This window comes from Equus quagga, chromosome 6 (genome assembly GCF_021613505.1).
Source record: "Equus quagga isolate Etosha38 chromosome 6, UCLA_HA_Equagga_1.0, whole genome shotgun sequence".
Taxonomy (NCBI): domain Eukaryota; kingdom Metazoa; phylum Chordata; class Mammalia; order Perissodactyla; family Equidae; genus Equus; species Equus quagga.
The window spans coordinates 62,530,217-62,557,062 of NC_060272.1; the positions used below are offsets into that span (position 1 = coordinate 62,530,217).

The 26,846-nt window shown below is 35.6% G+C and overlaps 2 protein-coding genes across 2 annotated transcripts in view; one reads left to right on the forward strand and one right to left on the reverse strand.

Moving 5' to 3' along the window:
- The window catches only part of SERPINE3 (serpin family E member 3), a 31,285-nt gene extending 20,151 nt beyond the window's left edge, over positions 1-11,134 (forward strand). Inside the window, exons 6-8 of the mRNA XM_046664280.1 lie at positions 7,180-7,266; positions 7,751-7,834; positions 10,242-11,134. Coding sequence (XP_046520236.1) covers positions 7,180-7,266; positions 7,751-7,834; positions 10,242-10,285 — 215 coding nt within the window. The 3' untranslated portion in view covers positions 10,286-11,134. The remainder of the gene's footprint in view (positions 1-7,179; positions 7,267-7,750; positions 7,835-10,241) is intronic.
- Positions 11,135-11,273: 139 nt separating this feature from the next.
- INTS6 (integrator complex subunit 6) overlaps positions 11,274-26,846 on the reverse strand; it is an 83,171-nt gene continuing 67,598 nt past the window's right edge. Inside the window, exons 10-18 of the mRNA XM_046664279.1 lie at positions 25,850-25,944; positions 23,883-23,993; positions 22,646-22,861; positions 20,862-20,988; positions 19,873-20,015; positions 19,421-19,652; positions 14,618-14,989; positions 13,493-13,586; positions 11,274-11,894 (exon numbers count right to left, since the gene is read on the reverse strand). Coding sequence (XP_046520235.1) covers positions 11,801-11,894; positions 13,493-13,586; positions 14,618-14,989; positions 19,421-19,652; positions 19,873-20,015; positions 20,862-20,988; positions 22,646-22,861; positions 23,883-23,993; positions 25,850-25,944 — 1,484 coding nt within the window. The 3' untranslated portion in view covers positions 11,274-11,800. The remainder of the gene's footprint in view (positions 11,895-13,492; positions 13,587-14,617; positions 14,990-19,420; positions 19,653-19,872; positions 20,016-20,861; positions 20,989-22,645; positions 22,862-23,882; positions 23,994-25,849; positions 25,945-26,846) is intronic.

Here is a 26,846-nt window from a genome sequence, read left to right on the forward strand (position 1 = left end):
AGCCACAAAGCCCATCCTACAGCCCTGCTTGGGCAGGGAGCCAAGCCAGCAGCCCTACCCACTGTTGAACATAGCCCCTGGCCCTGCCTAACCAGGGAGCCTAAACAGTAACCCTGGGCAGCCTTGGAGCCCAGCCTATGGTACCACCACACCACAGAGCCCTGCCTACAAAACTAACCAGCAGCAGAGCCCAGACTGCAGCCCCACCCAACTCAGGGCACAGCCTGTTGCCCTGCCTGAATGTGGAGTCCAGCCAGTGATACCATCCAATCAGGAAGCATAACTTGAGATCCCACCTAAGCAGGAGCCATGTGGAGCCCAGCGCAATCATAGAGTCCAACCAGTGGCACTACCCTGCCAGGGAACACAGCTTGCAACCTCGCCAACCAGAGGTGATTGCAGAGCCCAGCTAGGGCCCCTTGTGATAGTCAGAAGTCCCACCAGCACAGGTAGCTCACTGAATGGCCTCACTTGAATGCAGAGCCTAGCCAGCAGGCCCACCCAACCACAGAACCCAGCTAGTAGCAGCACCCACAACCTCAGAGCATGTGCAGTGGCCTTGCCCAAATACAGACCTCGAAGCAAGTCCCACCTATCCACAGATGCTACCAGCTGACTGGTGAAGGTCTTTCCCTGTGAAGTGAACCTGTAAAGTCTGGAAGAGGAGATCACTTACCTAAATGTGCAGACACCAATGCAGAGAATCAAAGATCATGAAGAATCAGGAGAACATGACACTACCAAAAGAACCTAATAAATCTTCAGTAATTGACCCTAACGAAAGATCCATGAACTAATTGTCTGACAAAGGATTCACCAAATAATTCTCTTAACGAAGTTAAGTAGACTACAAGAACACACAGACAACTAAACAAAATTACGAACACAATGCATGAACAAAATACAAAGTTCCACAAAGAAACAGAAACCATAAAAAAAGGAAACAGAAATCCTAAAGCTGAGGAAAACAGGGACTACATTGAAGAATTCAATAGAAGGCGTCAACAGCAGACTCAACTAAGCAGAGGAAAGAATCGGTGAGCTGGAAGATAGGTTATTTGAAATTATCCAGCCAGAGAAGCAAAAAGAAAAAAGGAGTAAAGAAAGCCTATGGGAGTTGGTGACATCCATCAAGAGAAACAATATACACATTATGGGAATTCCAGAAGACGAGAAAGAGAATAGGACAGAAAGTCTATTTAAAGCAATAATGGCTGAAAACTTCCCCAACGTGGAGCGAGAAATGGGCATCCAGATTCATGAGGCCCAAAGGACCCCAAATACTCAAAAAGGGCTACCGAGACACAGCATAATTTTCAAAAGTCCAACACAGAGAATTTTGAAAGCAGCAAGAGAAAAGTGACTTGTCACATTCAAGGGAACCCCCATAAGTTTATCAGCAGATTTCTCAACAGCAACTCTGCACGCCAGGAGACAGTGGGATATGTTCAAAACATTGAAAGAAAAAAACTGTCAACCAAGAACACTGTAACAAGCAAAGCTGTCCTTCAGAAATGAAGGAGATATAAAGACTTTCCTAAACAAACAAACTGAGGGAGTTTATCACCTCTAGACCTGCCTCACAAGATATGCTAAAGGATATTCTTAAGCTGAAAAAAATGATGCTAATTAACATTATAAAAACATATAGATGTGTAAAAGTTGCTGGTAATGGTAAATATATAGTCAAAATGAGATTTTCTAATATTGTAATGGTGGTGCACAATTAGTTAGAACTAATCTATGAATTCAGTAAACTTGCAGAATACAAAATCAACATACAAAAGTCAGTTGTGTTACTATACATTAATAACAAACTATCTGAAAAAGAAATAAAGAAAACAATCCCATTTAGAATAGCATCAAAAACAATGAAATACTTAGGAATAAATTTAACCAAGGAGATGAAAGATCTGCACACTGAAAACTACAAGACATTGATGAAAGAAATTGAAGAAATCACAAATAAATGGAAAGATATCCTGTCTTCATGGATTGGAAGAATTAATATTGTTAAAATGTCCACACTACCCAAAGCCATCCATAGATTCAGTGCAATCCCTAGCAAGATTCTAATGGCATTTTTCACAGAAATGGGAAAAACAATCCTAAAATTTGTATGGAACCACAAAAGACTCCAAATAGCCAAATCAGTCCTGAGGAAAAAGAATAAAGCTGGAGGTATCATACTTCCTGATTTCAAACTATATTACAAAGCTATAGTAATCAAAACAGTATGATACTGGCATAAAAACAGACGTAGACCAATGGGACAGAATCAAGACACCAGAAATAAACCCATGTAAATACAGTCAACTAATATTTGACAAGCAAGCGAAGAATACTCAATGAGGAAAGATAGTCTCTTCAATAAATGGTTGGGAAAACTGGACCCCTATCTTACACCACTCAAAAGTTAACTTGAAATGGATTAAAGACTTAAATATAAGACCTGAAATCCTAAAACCCTAGAAGAAAACATAGGGAATATCTCCTTTACATGATTTTTTGGATCTGACAACAAAAGCAAAAGCAACAACAACAAAAATAAATGAGGCTACATCAAACTAACAGCTTCTTCACAGCAAAAGAAACAATCAACAAAATGAAAGGCAACCTACAGAATGGGAGAAAATATTTGCAAACCATGTATCTGTTAAGGGGTTAATATCCATAATATTTAAGGAACACATACAACTCCATAGCAGATAATAATAAGCCAACTAAAAAAGGAGAGGATCCAAACAGACATTTTTCTAAAGATAATATTCAAATAGCCAATAGGTACATGAAAAGGTGCTCAACATCTCTCATCCATCAGGGAAATGGAAGTCAAAACCACAATGAGATATCACCTCACACCTGTTAGAATGGCTATTATCAAAAAGACAAGAGATAACAAATGCTAGTGAGGACGTGGGGAAAGGGGAACCCTTGTGCACTGTTGGTGGGAATGTAAATTGGTAGTCACTATGGAAAACAGTATGGAGGCTCCTCAAAAAATTAAAAATAGAACTACCATATGATCCAGCAATTCTACTCCTGGGTATATATCCAAAGGAAATGAAATCATTATCTCAAAGAGATATCTGCACCTTCATGTTCATTGCAGCATTATTTACAATAGCCAAGACATGGAAAAAAAACTAAGTGTCCATTAACGGATGAATGGATAAAGAAAATGTAGTGTGGAGATAGATTAGATAGCTAGATCGATAGATAGACAGCTACAATAAAATATTAGCCATAAAAAGAAGGAAATCCTGCCATCTACAGCAACATAGAAAAACCTGAGGGCATTATGCTAAACAAAATAAGTTGGACAGAGCAAGACAAAGTGATCTCACTTATATGTGGAATCTTAAAAAACCAAACTCATAGAAACAGAGAGTAGACTGGTGGTTGCGAGGGGCCTGGGGGGAATGAGTGAAGGTGGTCAAAGGTTACAAACTTCCAGTTATAAGTTCTGGGGATGTAATGTACAGCATGGTGACTATAGTTAATAATACTGTATTATATATTAGAAACTCACTAAGAGAGTAAATCTTAAAAAAGTTCTCAATACACAAAAAATTTGTATCTATGTGAGGTGATGGATGTGTTAACTAATCTTATTGTGGCAATCATTTTGCAATATACAGTCATGCGCCGCATAATGACATTTTGGTCAATGACGAACCTCATATATGACAGTGGCTCCATAAGATTAGTACCATATAACCTAGGTAGTAGGCTCTACCATCTAGGTTTGTGTAAGTACACTCTATGATGTTCGCACAATGATGAAATTACCTAACAACGCATTTCTCAGAGTGTTTCCCTGGCATTAAGTGACACATGGCTGTATAGATATATCAAATCATCACATTGTACACCTTAAACTAACAAAATGTTATAGGTCAATTGCATCTCAGAAAGCCTGGGAGGGCAGGGAAAGAAAGGTGTGAGGAGTGGACTAGAGGAGAAGAATGGAGAATGCAACTAACCACAGCCTGGTTTCAGAGGGCTTTTCAGATTCTTTTTAGCATACTACACATCCTGGGCTGGGTGCTATGACACACTCTTTCTATCTTTTAAGTGATAAGAAGATGAGAAAGATAAGCCAGAAGCGAATTCTGGCAATAACTTTTTAAAAGCCACTAACTTTGCCAATAGTAAGAAATAATAATTGGAAAGACAAAGGACACAGCAAATGATATGTTTATCCTGCCTTCTGAGAAGCTGAGGATCAAACGTAGGGACATTGATTCACATTTTGCAAATCCTGTGTTCACCATGACATGTAATTCTTAATCCTTGAGAGTATGACCAACCACACACAAAGAATGATGATCTCCACTAACAAAGGAGAAGGGGGCATTGAAACAATCATTTGAATGAGACTTGCCGAAGACCTATTCTGTGCTGTGCCCCTATAGGTCTACAGACACCAACCAACATTTCCCTCTAAGGGAAATCAGATTAAAGAACATTAAGGCAGCTGTTTTTGCAGGTAAAAGAAACAAATGTAAAGTGTGAGGAGTGTCTATCATTCATTTATCCAACATTGACTGAACACACACATGTACTAAGCATTATTAAGCTAAAGAAAGTAAAAAAATATTTATAATGAATAAGACAGCTTTTGCCTTATAGGAGCTAACAATCTAAAAAGGAAGGTTGATATGCAAACACTTGTACAAGATGTTATGGAAGAGCGGAGAGTATGCCAGGAGGGAGGGTAAGATGAATCTTACCCCTTTGCTTTGGATATTAAAATGCGATATGGAGCAAATGGGTTTATGGTGGGCTAGTTTCCCACAGTATGTTCCCCAGAATGCTAGTCTGGTCAATTTGGAGACAGGGGATGGTGTGGGTAGTTCCATGGTTAAAAATTACACGTTATAGTCCTCCTGTAGAGCTTCACTGCGAACATTAGCAAAACAGCAGCTTTAAGAAGTCCACTACTAAAAACAGAAGCACAAAACTATTCAATCTGCACCTCCCATTTTAATTAATCATGGAACCTTTTCTATACAATAGCAGCTATAAACAATCTTAGGAACAAATTGTGGGAAAACGGGTTGTATGACCTTCAATGACACTCAGCAGCTACCAACACTGCAGGAGAGGACAAGCCCAAAGCCAGGAGAATCCCTTTGTGCTTGACCTTTTCTAGGTTGATTTTGTTAGTTGCATAACATTTCAATAGCTACTTAACAAAAGTAAGTAAATTGGGATCTGTAATACAAGATCAAGCAAGAAGAAAAACAAAAACCCACAGATAACTCCTGAATTCTTATTTCGATCACAAAGTTGGTCTTCTGAAATATTAACTCTCACCAGAGATAGAATTTAAGAGATGCAAATACTGGGACATGACAGGCCATGGATCTTGGCTTATGTCTGTGCAAACATGCAAATGCCAATTTTTGGATAACTCCTGTAGTCTGAGGGAGAAAAATTATTTAAATGAAACTCTTCAGTTGCAGTTTCAAGAAAGTGAAATAGCCAAGCCCGTCTAACCAAAGACTCATTCATACCAATTAGTCCCATTTCTCACACTGTGCCAAGGTGCCTGGACTCTTAACACAAGCACATTTACTCTATTTGAGCTGACAAAGGGTTTCAGGGTGGACTCCTCCTCATTTCATCTACATTTATATAAACTGTTAAGACCCATACTAGATAGCAATGAAGTCACAGATTAGTAGAACATTATCATGACCATCAAAGAACCATTCTTTAGCCCCAAAATTCTTTCTAATTTTGGCACTGCATTTCAGCTTGCTCAATCAGCTAGTGAGAGGACCTAATTATTAATTATAGAGAAATTTGTTTTCTTTTCTAAAATATCCTGCAGAAAAAGACCAGCTGCTAAAATAAATCAGATTCTTCACTGGTTTTAGGACAAGTGACGCTAGGTAAATGTTTCCATCAATTTTTCCCTTCCTTTGGCTCTTCTCTGGTCCACTTCACTGACGCTGGAAAATAACTCTTCCTTACAGTGAATACAGCCAACTCACAATTTCCTGGGTATACTTATTTACAAGATGCATGAAATGCTAAATATTCTAGACTCCGGGTTGGTTTTATTCTCTCACAAATTCGTCATCTCCCTGTACGTGCAAGAAAAATGCAAAACAATTTAAATTTTAGTCTAAGATGAAACAAATTAGCTCCCTCAAAATACAACATGTACATCAAAATGTTTAAGACATGCCACAGACCCCTTCGCAGTAGCAAGCTAGAGTTGACTAGAATATACTTTCTAAAGCTGGTACTGTTTGTCCGGAGGTGCCGGGTGGAAACGAGCACTGCACTGTCAGAAAGCCTCCATATTCCGAACTCTTAGCACATGTGCGGCCTCAGTGACTTATCAGCTCACTTTAAAATGAAAGGGTTAGACTGAATGATTTCCAAAGATTCTCTAGTTCTAAAGATACTTACTTTCACTCGAGTGTGCCATCAAGTACCATTTCATTGTGGAAATTTGTTTAAAAATGATTACAAAGATCTGTCAACTCCTCTAACTTATCACTCATATTCCTCTTTGCTAAGCTTGTATTTTTGAAATGGTTAGCATGGAACAATCATAGTTCTAACCTCTCATTTTCTTTGCAGATTCTAGCCTATGGGACAAGTCAATTGCATAACTGATATACCTCAGTCTACAGAATGCAGTCAGGGAGTACTACAGACATTTTTAATACTGTTTTATGCCTTTTAAAGCCCAGAGTACAAACCTGTGACTTTGTCATTCAAAAGTAGCTCTTAAAACACAGTTCAAAGCAGCATTCAAGGGAAATAATCTCAGAAACTTACTGAAAATGCAGGTTCCTGGGCTCCAGAATCTACATTTTAACACATACCTTGGTAATTCTTATGACCACTGAAGTTTTAGAAATACTGACTGAAGGAAAAATTTAAATATTAACTGGAAATTATCTTTGAGAGTTAACTATTAAAAACTGGGCACAGCTATAAACATTAATTAGATAACTTACCAAATTTAAGGTTTTGAACATTGCATAAAATATTGAACTTTAAGAATTTTCCAAATAAATCTCTCCCCAGCTACACAGTAAGCAGCATGAGAGACTCAAACTAAGTACATTCTTTAAAAATGTACTCAAATCCTTAAACTAAATGCATCAAAAATGCAAATAAGCAATTCATATTTTTATTTCCTGGGGTTAGGGCAAGATGGTTTTTATGTTTCTGAAGCAATCCACAAAGCCAAGGTTGAGGTTTCAGAGGAAGGCACCAAGACATCTGCAGCCACAGGTATGTTCACAAGGGGAAGTCAGCGACACTCAGTCAAATCTACCTTTGTTAGATTTATCAACATTCATACTTCTAAACCTTCCCACTAACAACCCCCAAGTCTAGATGTGCTATTCATCATTTTTAACAAATAAATTTTAACAGAGCAGTTTTTCAAAAATGATGGGAGAAAAAAGGTATCCATTTTGAAAAGGATTTGTACCATCATCCCCATAAACAACGAAGAGAGTCATTCTGAAAATTAGCTTCAGTAAGGAATTTATTTCAAGGAATATTTTGAAAATAGGACACAGGATTGGCTAAGTGGTAGCTTTTCTCTTTAATTTTCCCATTTGCACCCCATAATAACACTAAACAATATCATTAGGATGCTTTTATTTCTTCAAAAATCAAGGGATGTAATGGACTTTGTATCCGATTTTAATAGTGACTTTCAGCAAATGAATAGAAAATGCAACGGGATTCTTCTTTATCTTTCCTGCAGCTCTGTTGTTACTGAAAAGGTCTCGGATTCCTATTTTTAAAGCAGATCGGCCATTCATCTTTTTCCTGAGAGAACCCAACACAGGTATTACAGTATTTTTTGATAGAATTCATATAAATTAAATATTTATCACTGTCTCTCTAGCAACAAGGCTCATTTGTCCACTGTAGCCTAAAAGCATTCCTTCTAGCTGGTTTCTATGGTGCTTCAGAAGCTTCCCAGTTGCTGTGTCAAGAGTCCTGAAAAGGAGGAATATTTCATAACTACAAAGGAAACTAACATCCTCTGTGGGGTTTTTTGCCCTCTCTTTCTCTCAGCTCATTTATAGTTGATGTAGTTTTTTTTTTTTTTTTAATTCAGGTTTCTACTTCTGGGGAGACTTAGAAAAATCATGAAAGTAAACTAAATGATAAATCTTCACTTTTTTCCCCAGCTGTTGCTTAGCTTTCTCGCCACTGTAGGACAGAAGATAGTTCCTTCAGGCCAATAGAGTATCCGAGTAGTCCTCTGACTCTCAGCAACCCTAGTATGCTAGTGAATGCACCTGGATTTCTATAGCTTTTCTGTTGACCTTTCTCAAGCTTTTCTCAAGCTGAAATTACACAAAAATAAAATGTTTGCCCTAGTCTTTTAAGTCCCACTATAGTTCAACCTCAATCTTAATCCAACGATGGCATTGCACAGGCAAAGCCTTGGCACATCAGTGGGACAAGAAGTCCTTTAAGCATCAACATTGAATAACGTATTCAAATTATCTCTCTCAATGTTCCCCGGCCCTGGCTCTCTGACAATTATTTATCAGCCTAGGAAGGAAAAGAGATTCTCAGTAAAGAGTTGTTGGCAAGTCTAAACAATGTGTTAAAAAAGAAATAGAATGGAACAAGACTAACAAAATCAAGCAAAAGTGGATCTACTTTAACTATAAACAACAGGCATTATTTTTATTTATGGAGAGGAAAAAAGTCAAAAGTTAGAATAATGAAAATTACGCATAGGTTTTACACAAATTGTTAAGAAAATACTGTCAACATCATTTTATCTGAGAATCATTTGCATACTGCTGAAACTTGTGCTAGAAATCAAAGGAACACTTTTGTGACAAAAAGGATGAAGATAATCATTCACTAGGAAATAATTTTGGAATTATTTGGGAAGAAAAAGTTCATCAACAGACTATATCCTCCTAGTATTTTACCATGGTCATCCCAACCCCCTATCTATTAGATGAAAACGTCACTTATCATTCAGAACAGGCAACAAAGAATTCTCTCTCAGAAAGGATACATGTCAAAAAATGAAAGATGAAAAAAATGACAAGTTCTACTCCTTCAAGAAAAGAGACAGGATTAAACTTGAACAGAAAGGTCATTGCCAAAAGCAGATAGCCAATAAAGATCGATGACAGTTAAAAGAGAATGATTTCTCTTTGGGAATTCAACTGCATAAAAATGACGTAAAATCTCTGAACTAGTAAAGGACACACCACTATTTCAATGATGAGTTTTCAGAACTGCCTTAGAAAACAGAAAGAAAATACAAGGCTAATCCAAAGCCAGTTCCATAATCCGCCGCACATCTAAATACAGTCCTTGTGAATTCCTTTACCTCTCTTTCTGGGAGGTACTCACCTCTATCACACAAAGGATGGGGCTACTCTTCTGGTGACAGGGATATTGAAGAGACAGAAGTGAGTCTCAGCCTTCAATCTACCAAACTGATAAATCTTATACAGGCACATACAGACTCAATCAAGTGACAAACAGGGCACATACAGGAAGAAGAAGGATCTTAACCTCAAGAATAAACCGTTAGAGAATATCATTTGTCCAGCCTAAAGTCATCCAGTGAACTAAAGGGCCTAAAGACACATGGTTCCCTCAGATATACCCCCGCCCCTTTGCTTACAAGAAGACTTCTACATAAAAACCTGCAAGAGATGGGATATTAAGCTTGAGTTTCGATGGGTTTCAAACTTAATAACTAGGTTTTTGGGTGAGGGTGTAGAGTACAGTGGCAGAGAGATTATGGACAAAAAGAGGAGACTGAACAAACCGCTTCTTCCCAACTTCCCCCCAGGGTTCATCCCCAAAAATGTATTAAAGGAGAAGGCTCAAAAGGATTATTACCTCACAAGCCAACTGTGGAATGGAAATAAGAATTTTCTGATAAAGCAAGCTGCTAAATATTGGAATAGACTGAATCCCTTTCCTAAATATTCTTATAAAGTATGACCTTTCATCTGAATGACTTGTAATCCCTTCTTTTAATCTCAGAATCTAAATAAACATAATTTAAGACCAGACAGTATATTCTGGATTTTGTGTAGCTCTTACTGAATTTAGCAATGTGGCTGCAGGTAATTACCTTAACAATTCCATCTATTAAATGATATTCTGCTTTACTTAAAGGTATTTTGTAGAGGTAAAAAAAGGTTTAAAGAATTGCATATGAAAATACTATATAACATTACACTGTTTCTTTTTCTTGACAGGGTTTGTCTTCAGCATTGGGAGAGTGTCAAATCCCCTAGACTAAATTAAAAGATGTCAAGCATGTTCTCCACTTTCATGTATGCTTTTCTTCATAAAAAGTTACAATTTCATTTTGCTATACCCTTGAAATTTAAAAAATGTTCTGCTAAAGTGTAAAAAGATAAGGGTATGTGATTTTCAAATATTATGAACCTAAAAATACTTCAATTTTACTATAATTTAATAAATTTATTTTGCCCTCTCTTAATCTAAATTTATTTTAACTTTCTTTTCTCTTGGTTACCCCAAAAGCACTACAAGGCACAGCAGTGATCTATGAATGGTGATTGAGTCAGGTAATAGGGTCACATCCTCAGTAAAGACATACGAGGCCATTTTGGACTGAGGGTGGACCATGAATAATGTGGGGTTTTCCTTTTCCTGGGTAACTCAGGGAGAATGCAAAATGAGCAAAGCCATCTTAAATGTGTTTCCTTTCCATTTCACTTCTAAATAAAATGGAGAGTTTAAGTGTGACACTAGCAGAGCAGAACAAAGAGATCCCCTTTGAACCCCCAATTTGTTGTGGGCCTTTTGTAAGCATGGCAAAAGCTGCTAAAGGCTAGACATTTCAGAGTTATGTGGCACACCCCAAACTTACCACCCTCTAACTAACAGCTTCAACTCACTGCCATCTACAATCCTAGTGAGAAAGGAAAAGGGGGTGAAGGGAAGTAAGGAAACCAATAATGTCCAAAAATGTCTGTTTTTTAAACAGCTTTTAAAGCGTCTGCCTATCTGCCACAGATATCGTCGTTTGCATTATCTAGGCAGAAATGGGAGTATGTTGGTGTGGCCAACAAAAACTAAGAACATATAGTAAAAAGACAATGCAGCTCATGTAACACGTAATTACAGTTAGGTTTAACAAATAAGAACTTCAAGTGGTGTATTTTTCCAATGCTAAAAAGCAAGGCCTTTAAAATTCCATTATCTTAAGATGGTTTTAAATGATTACTTTAAATGTGATTATTTCCTAAACCACACAAGAGTAAAATAGAGCATTTATTGATGGAATAACAAAAGTGCTTTTCTTAAATATTCTTCAAAATACATTTGTACAACTTACAATAATATATCCAAAATAACTGTATATACAAAACATTACCTAGTTTTAATGTATGTGCTTTTTTCCCCAAAAATTACAAAGTAACTTCTTTTTTATTTTTTTGGCAAAGTTCAACCTTAACAGAGGTGACAATTTTAAAGGTTGGTTTAAGAAAATAGAACCTGAGGGAAATTGACACGCAAGAGTCAATAACAAGCAGGAGATTTGGAGGAATATTTTTAGTTTGTTAAATAAAAATGTTTTTTAGAGTGATATTTTTCACATTACAAAAATAAACCAAATGAAGAAAAGGTCACTGTAAAATGATGGAAAAAGGATCTGTAGACTTGCTCTTAGTATTTCAAATAGCCAACAATGCATGTCAAAAAATGAATGCAAGATCACAACAGTCTTGTATTTACTTTGTATTTGGAGAAGACAGTGAAATAAGTGGCCACATTCTGTTTTCTTTTAATTGCTATTAATATGGTTGATCTGATTGGCTCTTCGATGAATTTCATCCAAGAAGTTCTCCAGTTGTTCTATTAGCATTCGTTTTTTAAACCTGTATAAAGAAATAATAGCACTCTCAATTTCTTTTTAATGAACAGTTATATATCAGTATACTGTGTCTTTAGAAAGAGAAACTGCCTTGGGAAGTTTTTCAAAGTGAAATGAAAAATCAACTTTATGATATATAAAATCTGTTGGAAGATTAGCAAATTATTTTATCAGTACAGTATTACAGTTTGTTCCTAAAACAAACAATCCAGGCCAAGGCACAATGGGAAAGAGGTGATTCCTTCCACAACCAAAAGAAAAAGGAAAAGAAACCTAATATACACACAAGGGTCACAAATATTCCAGCAAAATTTGGCCTCCCAAAGCAATGACTCCAATAGCTTCTCCTTATGCTCCTTGGAAGTTGAATGTTGAAAGGAATGTGAACAAAGCATGAACATAATCCCCCACAAAACAGGAAGAAATGAAAGTTGGGCAGTAGCGTTTAAAAACCATGGTGTTCTACTATCACAATTCAAAAGCTAGCAAATCAAGGATAATTAGACATCTGTAATACATGATATAGCAAATAGTTTAAGTGGTAATCCTTGAAAAATTTTCAGTAATAAATATAGTAGACTAAAATTGCATTCGTCTACATACGTATTCATACTCTCCATGCTTTTTACAATATCCAAAAACACTGCCCAATCTATACCTTCTTCCTCTCTACCTGTAAACTTAAATGGCCAACACAGTATTATACAACTCTCTAAAAGGTGGCAGAAGCAGAGTGCAGGCACCAGGAATATAGCTAAATCCATAATGAAGTTTGAGCTGACAGAATGTTACATAAAAAGCAGAATAGGTTAAATACTCAAAATGAATAATATGAAAAGTTATGGCCTTATCCTGAATCTTCAAAGTGGCCTAGGCTCTAGCCACTTCAAAAACAAAAAAAATTAACTGCGCTATCTAAAAAAAACCTTTACATGTAGCATGGAAGAAACTGGGAGACTAATTAAAGGGTGGGAATATTAAACCCTAAGTTTTCCTAAACTTAAATACGAAAATTCTAAAGGTCTTGAAAGAAAAATAAAATAATGCTTTCTGTATTCACTAAACTCATACAACTATGCTTTCCAGTTCATCGCACTTCGTAGTTACCTTATAATCTTGATCCACATTCCTTGTACTAAAGTACATAATCCTGGACTACTGAAGCAATAAGAATAAGGCCCATTTGTCCAACTCTGGTCCCCTTAATTACATGTTTTCCCACGTACAAATGAACTGCATTCAAATATTGCCTTTCCAGGTTATTTCTAATCACTGATTAATATTAACTGTAGTCCAAATATACAAAGGAGAAAAATTAAAGGCTATAAAATATAAAGACACCAAAAAGCCAGAGAGTAGGATCAATGAGAATTATGCAAGTATACAGTAATTTGTAAGAAGAAAGGTTCCATAATTTCTGAAGAATTTGGCTATTTTTTAAGTGAACTTCTTCCAATAAACTAAAAAAAAGAAGTACTTCTATACACGTGTGTGACATATACATGCATAACAACAGAAGTACAAAATAAATACTGTTAAAATACTGACTATATAACCTGGGGACTCAATTCATCATTTCATAATGTGCAATAGATTATTTACCTTGATGCTTCTTTAATGACATTTTGTAAAAATATTAGTCTTGTCTGTAAACTGCCTTGCACATGCTTCAGTAAAGTGAAGATTCTTTCATATTCTTAAAACAAGAGAAGCAAAAAGAAAAATTAAGTGGCTTTCCTTTGCACTCTTATTCAATATTTTTCTATTGCAGTTTACTATATCAAGATATACTAAGACAAGAACATTCTATATAAAATTTTCACCGCTCAGAGATTTTATAACACATATATTTCATCATACATTAACAAAGATAAAATAACTTTGTCAAACACTGTTTTCTGGTAAAAGTTCCCATTAAGGTATCAAACATAAAGCTTAGAAGGATGAATAAATAGCTTTTTGGTAGTGCCACTGAAAAATAAGAAGCAAGTGGCCTTCACAAATATCCACGCTTATAATTTAAGTTCTAACCTACAGCTAACAAGACTTCAGGGGTGTGGCGCGGGGGGCGGTGGAGGAAAAAAATAAAACAGGTTAAGAGTGTTTTTCACATAAAACTCTGCCAAGGACTATGAGCTCCTAAATGGCAGGACTGAGTCTTACCCACTTCTGGACCACCCATGGGTCACTGTACCATCACAGCAGGTGATCTGTCAACATCTTCTGAATGAATGCTAGTAATATTGAAATTTTATCCCACAAAGTTCTTTTGTATGCATACAACAGATAGCTTTCATAACTTTAGTTTTTGGCCTAAATACACCTCTGGTCACTATCATAGTTTAAATCTTAAACACAGTGGTAGACACTATGCTGAGAACTTTACAGACAAGAAGTCATCTAATATTCCCTACATCTTTTTGGGGTTTGCTGCTATGTTAAAATTCTAGTTGCTGGTTAGAATACTCAAGACTATGGATTCCTGTCATGATAGGAACTATGCATGATTTATCTGTGTTTTCTTCCCCTGCTCACCATACCTAAGCATAGTACTTTGGATATAGCAAATATTCAGTGTTTGTCAGCTGAATAAAGAATCAAATCTTGTATAACTCATACGTTGTTCAAGACTGATCTAGAATCAGATCCACGCTTTTAGTTAATTTGACTTTTTTTGTTGCGCACACGCAGAAATCAAATCTGAGGTTTGTCTCTAATTATACATACTTCTTCCTGGCTTCCGGATTTCTTTCATTATTTGTGCTTTGAGTTCAGTGTTGACCTCTTCATGGCTTCTACAATGCATCAATTTCTTTCCTTTGTTGAGTGAAGATGCTGGCATATTCTCTTCAGGACATTGTTCTTTGTCTCTTGGCTCCTCATGATTTTCTAAAAATCCACCAACAGCTAGGTCATTAGTTCCTAAATGATCATGACCAAGAGCCTCTGTATGATTGGTTGGTCGTTCTAGTAAATTGGATGGAGAAGATGTTGAAAATTCAGTATCCATAGCATTTGGTGCAGTATCTGATGAAAGTTGGTCTGCAACATGATTTTCAACCACATCATCTATTGTCGAATCATTATTGGCTTCTGAAACTAAAAACAAAGATACGGAAAAAAAATGATGAGAGCTAATTTCAAAGCACATAGTAAAGAAAGCTACACAGAAACATCAGATAGCAAATCACAGCTGATCTCCTTGATAAGGCAAATTAACAATTGGCCCTGAGCTAACATGTGTGCCTGTCTTCCTCCATTTCATATGTAGGACACCTGCCACAGCATGGCTTGATAAGCAGTGGGTAGGTCTGCACCTGGGATACGAACTGACAACCCCCGGGCCGCCAAAGCAGAGCACACGAACTTAACCACTGTGCCACCAGGCCAGACCCTATTCTATGGCAATTTTATTGAACGAGTAGGTTTTTAATGCTTTAGGGAAATATATATGATCAAGATTATCATGGTCATTTTTTCCTTAGCCCTAGCTCATTCTAACCTACCTCTTATACATCTTATTATATACATTTTAGACTTACACATCTATTATCATTTAGGCAAAGTAAACATAAGGAGTTTAAACTGTTCAACATCCTGCTGAGAACATACCACCAAACAGGTCATCTCACACTACACCCTTTTCTTATAATCATCCATCTAGCCTTCATTACTTGAGCAATGCAAAACAACCTGTGCCCACTTCAGCTCATTAGACTACTGGACTTAAAAGCTTGCAAGCTTGCCATTTAGCATTAGATTACCACACTTGCTGCCCAGAGAAAGCAGAATTCTAAGTTCCCTGACTGCTCACCAAACCTCCAAGACACCAGCTGAATTCATCTCAACTTCTCTCATTTACTGTCCAGAATGTAAACTCATCCCCCCACAAAAATCCCTTGAACTTCTGACTCCCTCCTAAATCCTATTCCATGATTTGCAAACTTCACTGAATATTCTGTACTTCTGCTTTAACTGAAACCCAGCTCTCCCGCAAAGAAACTGCTCTCTTTTTCAGACCTGAAGTACAAATCGCTTTCTCTCAAACACTCTCCATGGACTTAAAATAAGAATGTGGAGTCACTGATTCCTTCACTTCCCAGTGGCACTTCAAGATCATTTCTCCATGCACACTATTAAAAACTCTTGCTCTTTTGAGGCTCGACTATGCCACTCCTCTCATCCTTTCTCTCCTCATCACTATCTGTATTGATCTCCAGGGCACACCTCTGTGGTCACGGATGTCTCTGGCACCTGGTTCACAGACTTCCTCCCACCCCCATGTCCCTCACGACGTCATCGTAGGTCCTTACTCCTCAAAGTGTGGTCTGTGGACAAGGAGCATTAGCACCATCAGAGAGCTTGCTAAAAATGTCATCTTAAGCCCTATTGCAAACAATGAATTAGAATCTGTAGTTTAACTAGACCCTCAGGCGATCCATATACACATTAAAGTTTGAGAAGTGCTGCAGTATGTGACTTCAATATCTAAGCAGATCACCTGCCAAGAACATAGCCTCCCTGTTGCTCAATTTCTTGTCTCTGAAGAACTTTTCCACCTACACGTTTGCCTCTCAAGTCAAACACAAATTCAGGGATGGAGGAGTATACGCTTATCTTTGCGGTACTCCTGCTATTACTGCTCTTTAACTCAGCCAGACTTTTCCTTGAGCATCTCCTCCACTTTCTCCCTATTAATCAGACCGCATCTAAATATCCACTTTCTTACCTAACTAAAATCCCATGTATTACTTTTTACCCATGTCCTAAATTCTCATACTATTGTCCTGCCATGACACCTGCCAGGCAAAACCCTGAATTTGATGACTCTATCTATCTGCTTGTTCCAGATCTGTAGTTGCAATGATAAGCACTATTAGAGAAATACGGCCCAGCTCTGCAGAGTGGTCACAATCACCATCTGCACTTTGACCTTGTCACTGCCTACCAATCTTATTACAACCTTTTCTCCCTCTCCCACAAAAGATCATTCAAATCTCCACTATCTTCACATCTCTGATTTTCCTAAACTCTTCTTCCCTCTCACCCGCTATTTCACAGAGGAAAGGAAGCAAATCCGTGGGACAGGAACTTCCTCTACTTCCCACCATTAAACCTGTACCCACATCCATTCTGCTTCACTGAAAGAAGTGTTCTTTCATGTGGGCTCTGAACCATTCCTTTCTGCCTTCCCAGTGATCTTGTGCTGATTTTGTTTTCTCTCATCACCATTTTCAACCTCTCCCTCTAAACTAACTCCATCACACCATCAGGTAAACATGCTTAATTCTCTGTCACCTTAAAAACAGAGCAAAATCACCATTTTTAACCCCATGACTTCTTCCAGCTACCACTCTTTTTTCCCACCCTCTCTTCACTGCTAGACTTCTTAAACTGGTTGTTTATACTCACTGTTTACATTTTCTCATCTCTCACTCCTCAACCTACTTCTTTAGCCTTCTGTCGCCTTTACTCCACCAAAATTACTCTTGCTAAGATAACCAAAGACTAACAGAACCCTTCCAATCCTTCCAACTGATCTGTTTAAGATGTATTTGAGACCATTAACCACTCAATTCTCTTTCCCGTTAGTTTCCATGATTCTAAATGCTTTCCCTATTTTCTATTTCTTGGAGTCTTCCGTCTCAATCTCCTTTTCTGAACCTTATTATCTCCTCTTAACTTTGGCACTTTCGAGGTCCTGTTCTAGGCTCTTTTTTTATCCTTCTCACTGTTTCCTTTGGTGAGATTTTATTCACTCCAATGAGGTTTAAGCTGCCTCTCATACCTACCTCTCTAGCCCAAACCTCTTCTCCTGAGTTCCAAACTCAAATATCCATCTTCTAACTTAGGATGTCCGCTTGGCTATCTAACAGGCACTTCTAAACTAAATTCATTCATCATCTCTTTTACACTCCACTCCTGACACCGTGAGCTACTCAGTGTCTCTCAAGACAAAAGCCTGACTCCTCCCTTGCCCTGGTTCCAACATCTAATCAGTCATCACCAAGTCCTTTGCTGATATATCCAAGTATTTCTCAATAATATTCTTCTTGCAACCCCACTGCCAGATCACCATTAGCTCTTCCCTGGGTTTCCTAAGTAGTTCCTGTGCATCCATAATAATTATTTAACAACATCAAATATAAAGTCAGTGTCCACAATCTCCAATTACCTTATATATTTTGTTTGTGGAAAAGTTTGATTTTGTGTGATTCAGGGTCCAAATCAGTCCTGTACATGGCAATTGGTTTATATGTCTCATAACTACCTTTTAATCTATAATATCCTCCTGTACCTCTCTTTTTTCTATGCACTTTTTTTTCTGGAAACATACACACACACAACCCCAGATTCTCTGTCCCATAGAGTTTTCCACAATCTGGATTTTGCTACTTGTATGCCTCTTTTGTCATTTAATATGTTTCTCTGTCCTTTATATTTCCTATAAATTGGTAGTTAGATCTAGAGGCTTGATCAGATTGATGTTCAATTTTTTTTTTTTTTTTGCAAGACTACTTCAGTGGTAGTATTGTATAATTTCATCAGGAGGTATACAATATTTGGCTTCTCTCCATTTAAGATGTTATAAGCCATGAATGATCACTACCTATAATTAAATCCATTAATTCATTAAGGGTTCCCTACATCCATTCTTGTTATTCTCTGATAATACTGCACACAGTACAGCCAACCTGATCTTTATAAAATGCTAATCAGATCATGTCACTACCTCTCTAAACCTTTCAATGGATTCTCATTGTCCTTAGAATAAAGTCTAGAATCTTTACAGGCTTCCAAGGTGCTCCATGATCTGGCCTCTGCCTGTCTTTTATTTCTCACCTTACCTCATTCCCAACACCCTTGTTATACTAGAATTCTTTCAGTTCCCTTAATCCCCTTCTCTTTACTCTATGCCTCTGCACATACTCTTCTTAGACTACCACTGTAGCACAGGCAAATGCAGAGCCTTAGTTAACTAATTCCCATTCATCCTTCAAGTATTGGCTTAAACATAACTTCCTCAGTAAAGCATCTTGACCCCACAGTCTAAGTTAAATTCTCTTGTCAAATGCTTCTACAGCATACTTGACTTCCCTTCCCTTTTCCCTCACTCTTTATAAATAAAGGCAGAGATCACTACTGTCTTGTTCACTGCTATACCTCAATGACTAGCACTGTCTAAAAGAGCATATGTATTTAATAACCAGTTGTTGAATTAAACTGAAATTAAAAACCATCTTTCTGTGGGTACTGATAATGCCCCTTTAAAAACTGTTATTTTGAAATACTTAAGATTTGCAAATGGTATTTTAGATCATGATAGATAATAATGCATAATGAACATATGAAATGTTCAAAGGTTCATTATAAAGACATACAAAAATGATTACCTGCTAATTTAGAATAAACAAAAATCTTCTCTAGAGATTCTTGGACTTTAACAATTTTTTCTACAGTCTATTACAAAAATCTCTTTCCTAAAGAAGAACCAAAAAGCAGCAAATAATGTTTAAAAATCTCTCTTACTTTTATGGAGAGGAAGGGGTTTAATAAGATCTGGCTGTGCTTGAGTCACAGGTACAGGTGGTCCTTTTCCTCCAATATGATTGTTCACAACTGGATTCTGTTGTCTGCCTCTTAGCAGTGGAGACATACAGCGACGTCTTTTAGGGATCCCTTGCATATTTGGTTCTCCAGGTCGTTTATGTTTATTTTGAGGTCCAGCCACAAATTCATCGGCTTCATCTATCATCATACCCTATAACAAAAAAGAATATAATTTCTCTGAATTTAGACATAGTTTTTAAATGGCATAACTAATTTCAATTCCCATTAAAACAACTATATTATAACTATGTTGGCATTTATTAAATATTCTACCAAGAAAACAGCTTCAGGTTACTTCAGTTAAATTAAGAAGTGTTAAATCCACAGTGCCTAGCACAAATGAATTATATAATGAAACATTTCAAATTTACCTTTTTGTCCAGCTTAAAGGGGTTGCCAAATGTATGCAACCTTCGAGGCTGATCAGGATCAAGTTCTCTTAGTGGAGAAGGTACTTGCTTGAGGTATTCCTGGTAATTCCCCATTTGTGCTATAGGAACACTGTGTACTTGATCTTTTCAAACAGAAGAGAGCAATAATAAAAGTTAACCTCATTAAAACTACACTCTATCTAGTTATCAAATAATGTCTTCTTATATATGAATGCTACCTGGTGTTATTCTAGGCAGTCTTCCCTTACCACATATTCTAAATTAATTTGTTGCCATTATAAATATTGTGACATAAAGTCTCTGAGATTTCTTAAATAGCATTTAAAATAATTGATTTTATCTTCTAAACAAAACAAAAATATTTGAGTTAATTTCAGTGCACAGAATAAGCAATACATATGTGTAACCTTACCATGAGAAGGAATGTCTCTTCTACTCTATTCCAAATAAGCAGAATTTAATTATAGTAGGATTTACAGAAAAGAAGTATCACACAGATAACCCTTTTTACATAAGGCTATAGTTGGAATGCTTACATCAGAGATGGCAAAGGGTTAAATTCTTGTCTATTTGATTTGTAGTAGGTGCCATGGATATAGCTGAAGGAAATACCAGAACGTAACACTTATTGACCATCAAAAGTTAAACCATCAGATACTAGCATATCATGAGAAAATGATTTTGTGTGTCTGTCTGTGTGTGTGAATGTATGAAGAAAGCCAAAAAGAAAACTAAGCTGTTAACAAAGGCTGTTACCTCTGTGGAACAGAATTTGGGGCAACAGAGATGGTAGGAAGAGATATACAGAATCAGAGATGACTCACTTTTTACTTCATTTGTTTGAATTTACAATGAGAATGTGATACTACTATAACAATTCTTTAAAAGTTACATTACCATACTATGTTTTTTCAATATAGAGAAAGAAATTTACAAAAGAAATACCAATATTAAAATCACCATCTAACCTTCATCCTGTCCTTTAAGAAATCTACGGGTGCTCTTCAAAAGATTAGATCTCATTCTTGTTAAGTGATCCAAAAGATTCCGTCTTGGTATGTCATACGCGTTTCTAAATGTCTGTGGCTTCAAATCCTATTGAAAGACATTCAAAGACAAAATTTATTTTCAAACACAGAATTAGACTAAAATCTCTAGCCTGAAGCATAGGTTTGGAAATAAGATATACAAGTTAACTAATTAGCTTAAAAAAAGAACAGAGAGTTATGATACAATCTTAATAATGTACTGTTTTGCGAACCAAAAGATAAAAAATTGGTAATGAGCTCAACCACATAATCTCAAATTCACATCTCTCAAGATTTTACCATATATTCTGGCTAAGAGAAGTAAATATCTTATAAAATGAATTTCCAAATTCTAAAGACTTTGAAGGTTTAGAAAACCAGCTTTGATGTTTAATTTACATACCAAAAAATCACGCATTTTAGGTATACAGTTTCCCAAGTGTCAGTGAATTTATGGTTGCGAAACCATCACTACAATCCAGTTTTAGAACACTTACATCATCCTAGAAAGTTCCTTGTGCCCATCTGTAGTCAACCCCTATTCCTATCCCCAGGCAACCACTGATCTGTTTTCTGTCTCTCTATTTTCCATTTTATCAATGGAATCTTGCAATATCTAATCTTTTCCTTCTGGCTTTTTTCACTTGGCATGATGTTTTTGAGATTTATCCATGTTGTTCATGTGTCAGTAGTCTGTTCCTTTTTACTGCAGGGTACTATTCCATTATATGGATAAACCATTTCTTTATCCATTCACCACTTGATAAACACTTGGATTGTTTTCAGTTTTTGGCTATTATGAATAATGCTGCTATGCATATTTGCATACAAAGCCTTTACATGAACATATATTTTCATTTCTCTTAGGTAGATACCTACAAGTAGAACTGCTGGTTATACAGCAAGTATATATTTACCTTCTTAAGAAACTGCACACCATCTTCCATTAACAATATATGAGACTTTTAGTTGCAAGACCATGATCACTTCCGTTAATGTAAGGTAAAGATCAAGTTCATTATTTTGAATATGGATATTCAACTGTTCCAATACCAATTGTTGAAGAGACTATCTCCTTACCCAGAATTATTTTGGCACCTTTGTTAAAAATTAATTGACTATATGTGTGACAGCCTACTTCTAGACTCTATGCTCCATTGATCTGTTTATCCTCATGCCAACAATACAACACGTTGATCACTGTAGCTTTACAGTAACTTTTAAAATCAGATAGTGCAAGTTTTTTCTTTTCCAAAATCGTTTTAGCTATTCTAGGACCTTTTACATATAAATTTTAGAATCAGTTTGTCTGTTTCTACAAAGGCTACCAAGATGAAGATCTTTTCAATAATGAGTACCGATAAAGCATTTTAGGATCATGCTGTGTGCCCAACGTCATTAGTCTAAGTACCAAACTACAGTGAACTCTACCATTAGCTATGTAATGTTAGGCAATCTATAAGCCTCTGTTTTCTCATCTATAAAATAAATGAGTTGGTTTACTCTTCATTAATTCATCCATTCATCCACTAACCATGTACAATGTTTGTTTTAATTCTAAAATTCCATGATTCAATAATTGTATAAATGATCATTATTCTACAGAGTTACAGAAGTACTTCTTAAAGTTCAGACAGACTGAATATCAGTTAATAGAAAATTTGATTTATTCAACAATACAACAGAAAATAACTAGAGCGATACTAAATTCATATAATTATTACCTTATTGAGCAAAGCAACTTGGAACCCAGTGTATTCTTTCATATTAAGGTCTAGCAGTCGGTGAGGAACATCCTCTGAAATTCCTTGAAGCAGCTGTTGAAAATCTTTCCTATAAGCCATTGATAAACCATGTGATCGGCTTCGGACTTTAATTCCAGTTTCCTGTACTACTTTTTTGCCTACAGATCCGATGACTCGATCAGATTCTATTTTGGCCTAAAGTAAAAATAAACAACAGTTGTTTTACATAGTCTAAATTGATAAACTAAATACTAATAGTTTTGGTCTTCTATAAATTAAATATTTATTATATTAAAAAAGGATATAAGAAGTTAAAAACTCAAGTAGTATAGTTTATGTCAAGTACTTGATAAGCTAAACATAGTTTAAACAATAACATCTTATGATTTTAAATCATTACAATTCTAATCTTTTGGAGCAGAGCAAACAAATACAACTTCAATTTATTTCATTAATATCCACTACACACTTAAACCATTAAACGTAAATGCACCCTAAATGAAAATATATATTTCCAATTCAGAGGTGATATGAAATTAGAAGAAATAATCTCATCAATATTTACTTAAAGACCCTGTTATCAGCACATAACCCAATGTTCATAGATATAGCAAATGGTGGTATAAGGTTTCACTGGAAAGCAAATAGCAGTATTTTGAGTCTTTCCAACATACATTTCAATTAGCAGTTAAAGTAGAGATGGTAAAAATACTGGGAAAATAATGTATTTTATACATTAATAACCTGGCAGTCAAACTGTATACTGCTCTACTACCATAGTATTTAGTAATGTGATTTATGCCCCAAATAACAAAATTCAGTATTTTTACAAACATTTCCAATATATTCCCATTTTGAAAGAAAAAACTACAGGTTTTATAACATAAATCAAAAGAAACTGATTTTTTTGTGTAAGAAAAGCAACTTTCTAACATAAATTTCTCAAAAGAAAACAATGATTATTCACATACAGGAAGTCTAGGACCACATTAATGAAGCCATTTTCATAAACTAGGAATTATTCAAAATTCACATTTCAAAATATAGCATATCATGTACCTAACAGAATTATGTTAACATATGATTTATGTGGTTTTCAAATATAATAATATTCTTAGTTCCATAAGGACCATCAAAAACTAACATCTGGCCTTTTAACCATCTTAGCCAAAACCATTCAAAATACTTAATGGCTCTCCCTAATTTTTAACATTACCTGTTGACTCAATTTTTTGAGGTATGAAATGACACTGTAACTAAGTCCATATTCCATACTGTCTGCTATTAGGTTAGGTGCTCCCATCATTCTAACAGCTTTCTTCAAAGGCTGCAGGAAAAAAGAAAACACCACTCAATCCTAAGCTTGTCAAAATTTATGGCTAGATGTATTATCAGTTTTGAAAATTTCTCCAAAAAACGTTTCTCCTTCCTTTCTTCAATAAGAGAGTAACAGAATCATATTTGTATTTCAGTAAAATGTTTGTCAGCAGTATGAAAGGCAGTTTGAAATACTTAAAAAGGATTATAGGCTATAACAATAACACCCGGGACAAGAGAGTGTGAAGGCCTGGACACTTAGTATCACTGGAGATACCAAGTTTGGAAGAAATGGGCAGGAGACACATTGCAGAGGTAGATTTGATAGAACTTGGGGAGTAAGTAAAAAGGAGTTAAGGAAAAGAGAAGATTTCTACCTGGGTAACTGGATGGGTTGTAGCTGGACCACTCAGTAGCTTTGTGACCCTGGACCAGAAATATAACCTCTCTGTGCCTTAAGTTTCTCATGTGTAAAATGATAATAATAGTATCTACTTCATAGGGTTGTCATGGGATTAAATGAATTAACACATGTAAGGCACATATAAAAGCATCTGGCACACAGAAAGCATTCAGTGGGTGTTAAACATTACCGCTATTATCATTAGCTGAGCTGAAAAAACAGAAATAAGCTCTGAAGGAAAAATAAAGAGGAGGAAAAAACAGTCTAATATTTACTATGGATGTGGTATAGTGAAATAATGTTCATTTGTAAGGAGAGACCAATTGAGAACCACTTTGTGCAATGAAAAGTATCACTAACAGGACTGTCTCACATATATAAATGGGACAAAGTCAGAAAAAAGATAACTATTCATTAACATATTAGAAAGTGTGTAAGCACTGGTGTCAAACTGGAATCAAATCCCAGCTGTGATATTTACTATCCATGTAGCTCTGGCTAAGCCCTCTGGGTTGCTATGAAACATAAATGATTCAACATATGGAACAGTTCATATTCTAAGTGCTTTTTCCTTTTCACTCTCTTACATGGCAGGCACTATGTGCTAGACACTCACACAATTTATCTAAGTATAAAATATGATTTTCAAAGCTCAAGAAATTAATGTTCTTATTAGGGATCATTTAGAAAGATTAGTTACAGTCAAATGCTATAATATTCCTGCATTAAAAGCAGAAGTAATGTTTAAAAGTGCTTTTAGTGTAGGTGTTTTTGTTAAGAAGTTACTTTTCATAAAATAAATAATGTATTTATAATAAATACATTATTGATCTTATCCACTATGACACACTAGATTTTAAGTAATCAGAAAACTCATGGTTCTAAAAATACATGTTCTATGAGAATATATACTTATCTACCTAAAAACATGTTTCTGGAGATTTAGGGAATAACGCAACAAAAACCATTTTGAACCCTTAAAGAGAAATAATTATAAAACTGCAATTTAAAAAGGGAGTATAACAATTAAGGTTAAGAGGCTAAATTCTAAAGCCAGGTTACCTGGGACTGAATTTCAGTCTCCTATATATTAGTTATGTAGCCTTGGGTGAATTCCTAAATCTTTTAGTGCCTTAGTTTCCTTATCTGTGAAATAGGAACAATGATTTCTATTTTGTATGGTTACTATATAAATGAAATGAGGTTAACACATGTAAAGTGCTTAGGATGGTATCAGGCCTAGCTAAGCATTATATATATATATATTCTCATGATCATCATCATTATTCTGCAAATCACTGAAACATTTCTTTCCTATTATATCTGTATTGGTCACTTGTACACTCAATTTTCATGATGTTTAATCTATAACAGCAATAAATAAGAGTTTTAATACCTATAGTAAACTATAAGCATAATATAAAATTTATAGCAAGTTCCATTTTTAACAATAATATTCTTACCCCAAGATAGTAGGGAGGCATTGTCTTCAAATAATTTTCGAATGACTGTCTCCACTTCAATGTTGGTTTTGCTTTATGTACTTTAAACAAGTCATCTATAAATGTACAATGTGAACAAATTATCATCATTCATTGTTTTCACACACGAAAATCAAGTCCAATAAGTTTCATTTTTAAAATCTCCTTTCTTATTTGTAAGAAAGACAGTAACATCTGACAAGTTTTTAACAAAATTGAAAGCAGTAAAATTTATGGTTCTGGCATCTTTGAGTAGTAACATCATTTTAAAAATGAAAAGGTGCCAATTAGTCAAAAATTACATGTAATAATAAAGTAGAATCAGAAAATACACAAGGGAAATCTCTCTCCTATCTAGACCAAGACATGAACCAGATTTGAGAACAGAAACAAATTTTACACAATGTTTTCTAGAAAATATACATACTAATATTATAACTATAACTTTTAAATCTCATGTGATTCCATGGAGGGAAAAACATCTCCAACAGTACTCCTCAAAAAATTATAGCCAGACGGTCCCCAGAAACTAACTTTTTAGGCTTTTATCATATTATTTTGGAACAAATTCGTTCTTTAAAAAAATATTTGCCAAATGAAAATTAAAGTACAGATAAATTCTTAGAAAGAAAATACACTCAGATCTTATAAATATAATATACTTCTACAAAATGTCTTATTTACCAAATACAAAGCCTGCACCACCAATTCTAACTATGTACGAAATCTAACTTGCAGAGAACTTAGAATATTTAATTTAAAATTTTTAAATATAATACCTTCAATAGTTTGTAGAATCAAAGGTGTTTTGACAGTGACTTTCAATTTACCACAAAAATGCATAGTTTGCTACAAAACAACCTTAGATAGGTTCAGTATTTTAGAGTATTAAAACACTTTCATTAATTTCTACAAGACAAGAAAACTTACAGATGTTCCCAAAGTTTGTTTTTAGGAAAATTTGTATGCATGCTGAGCC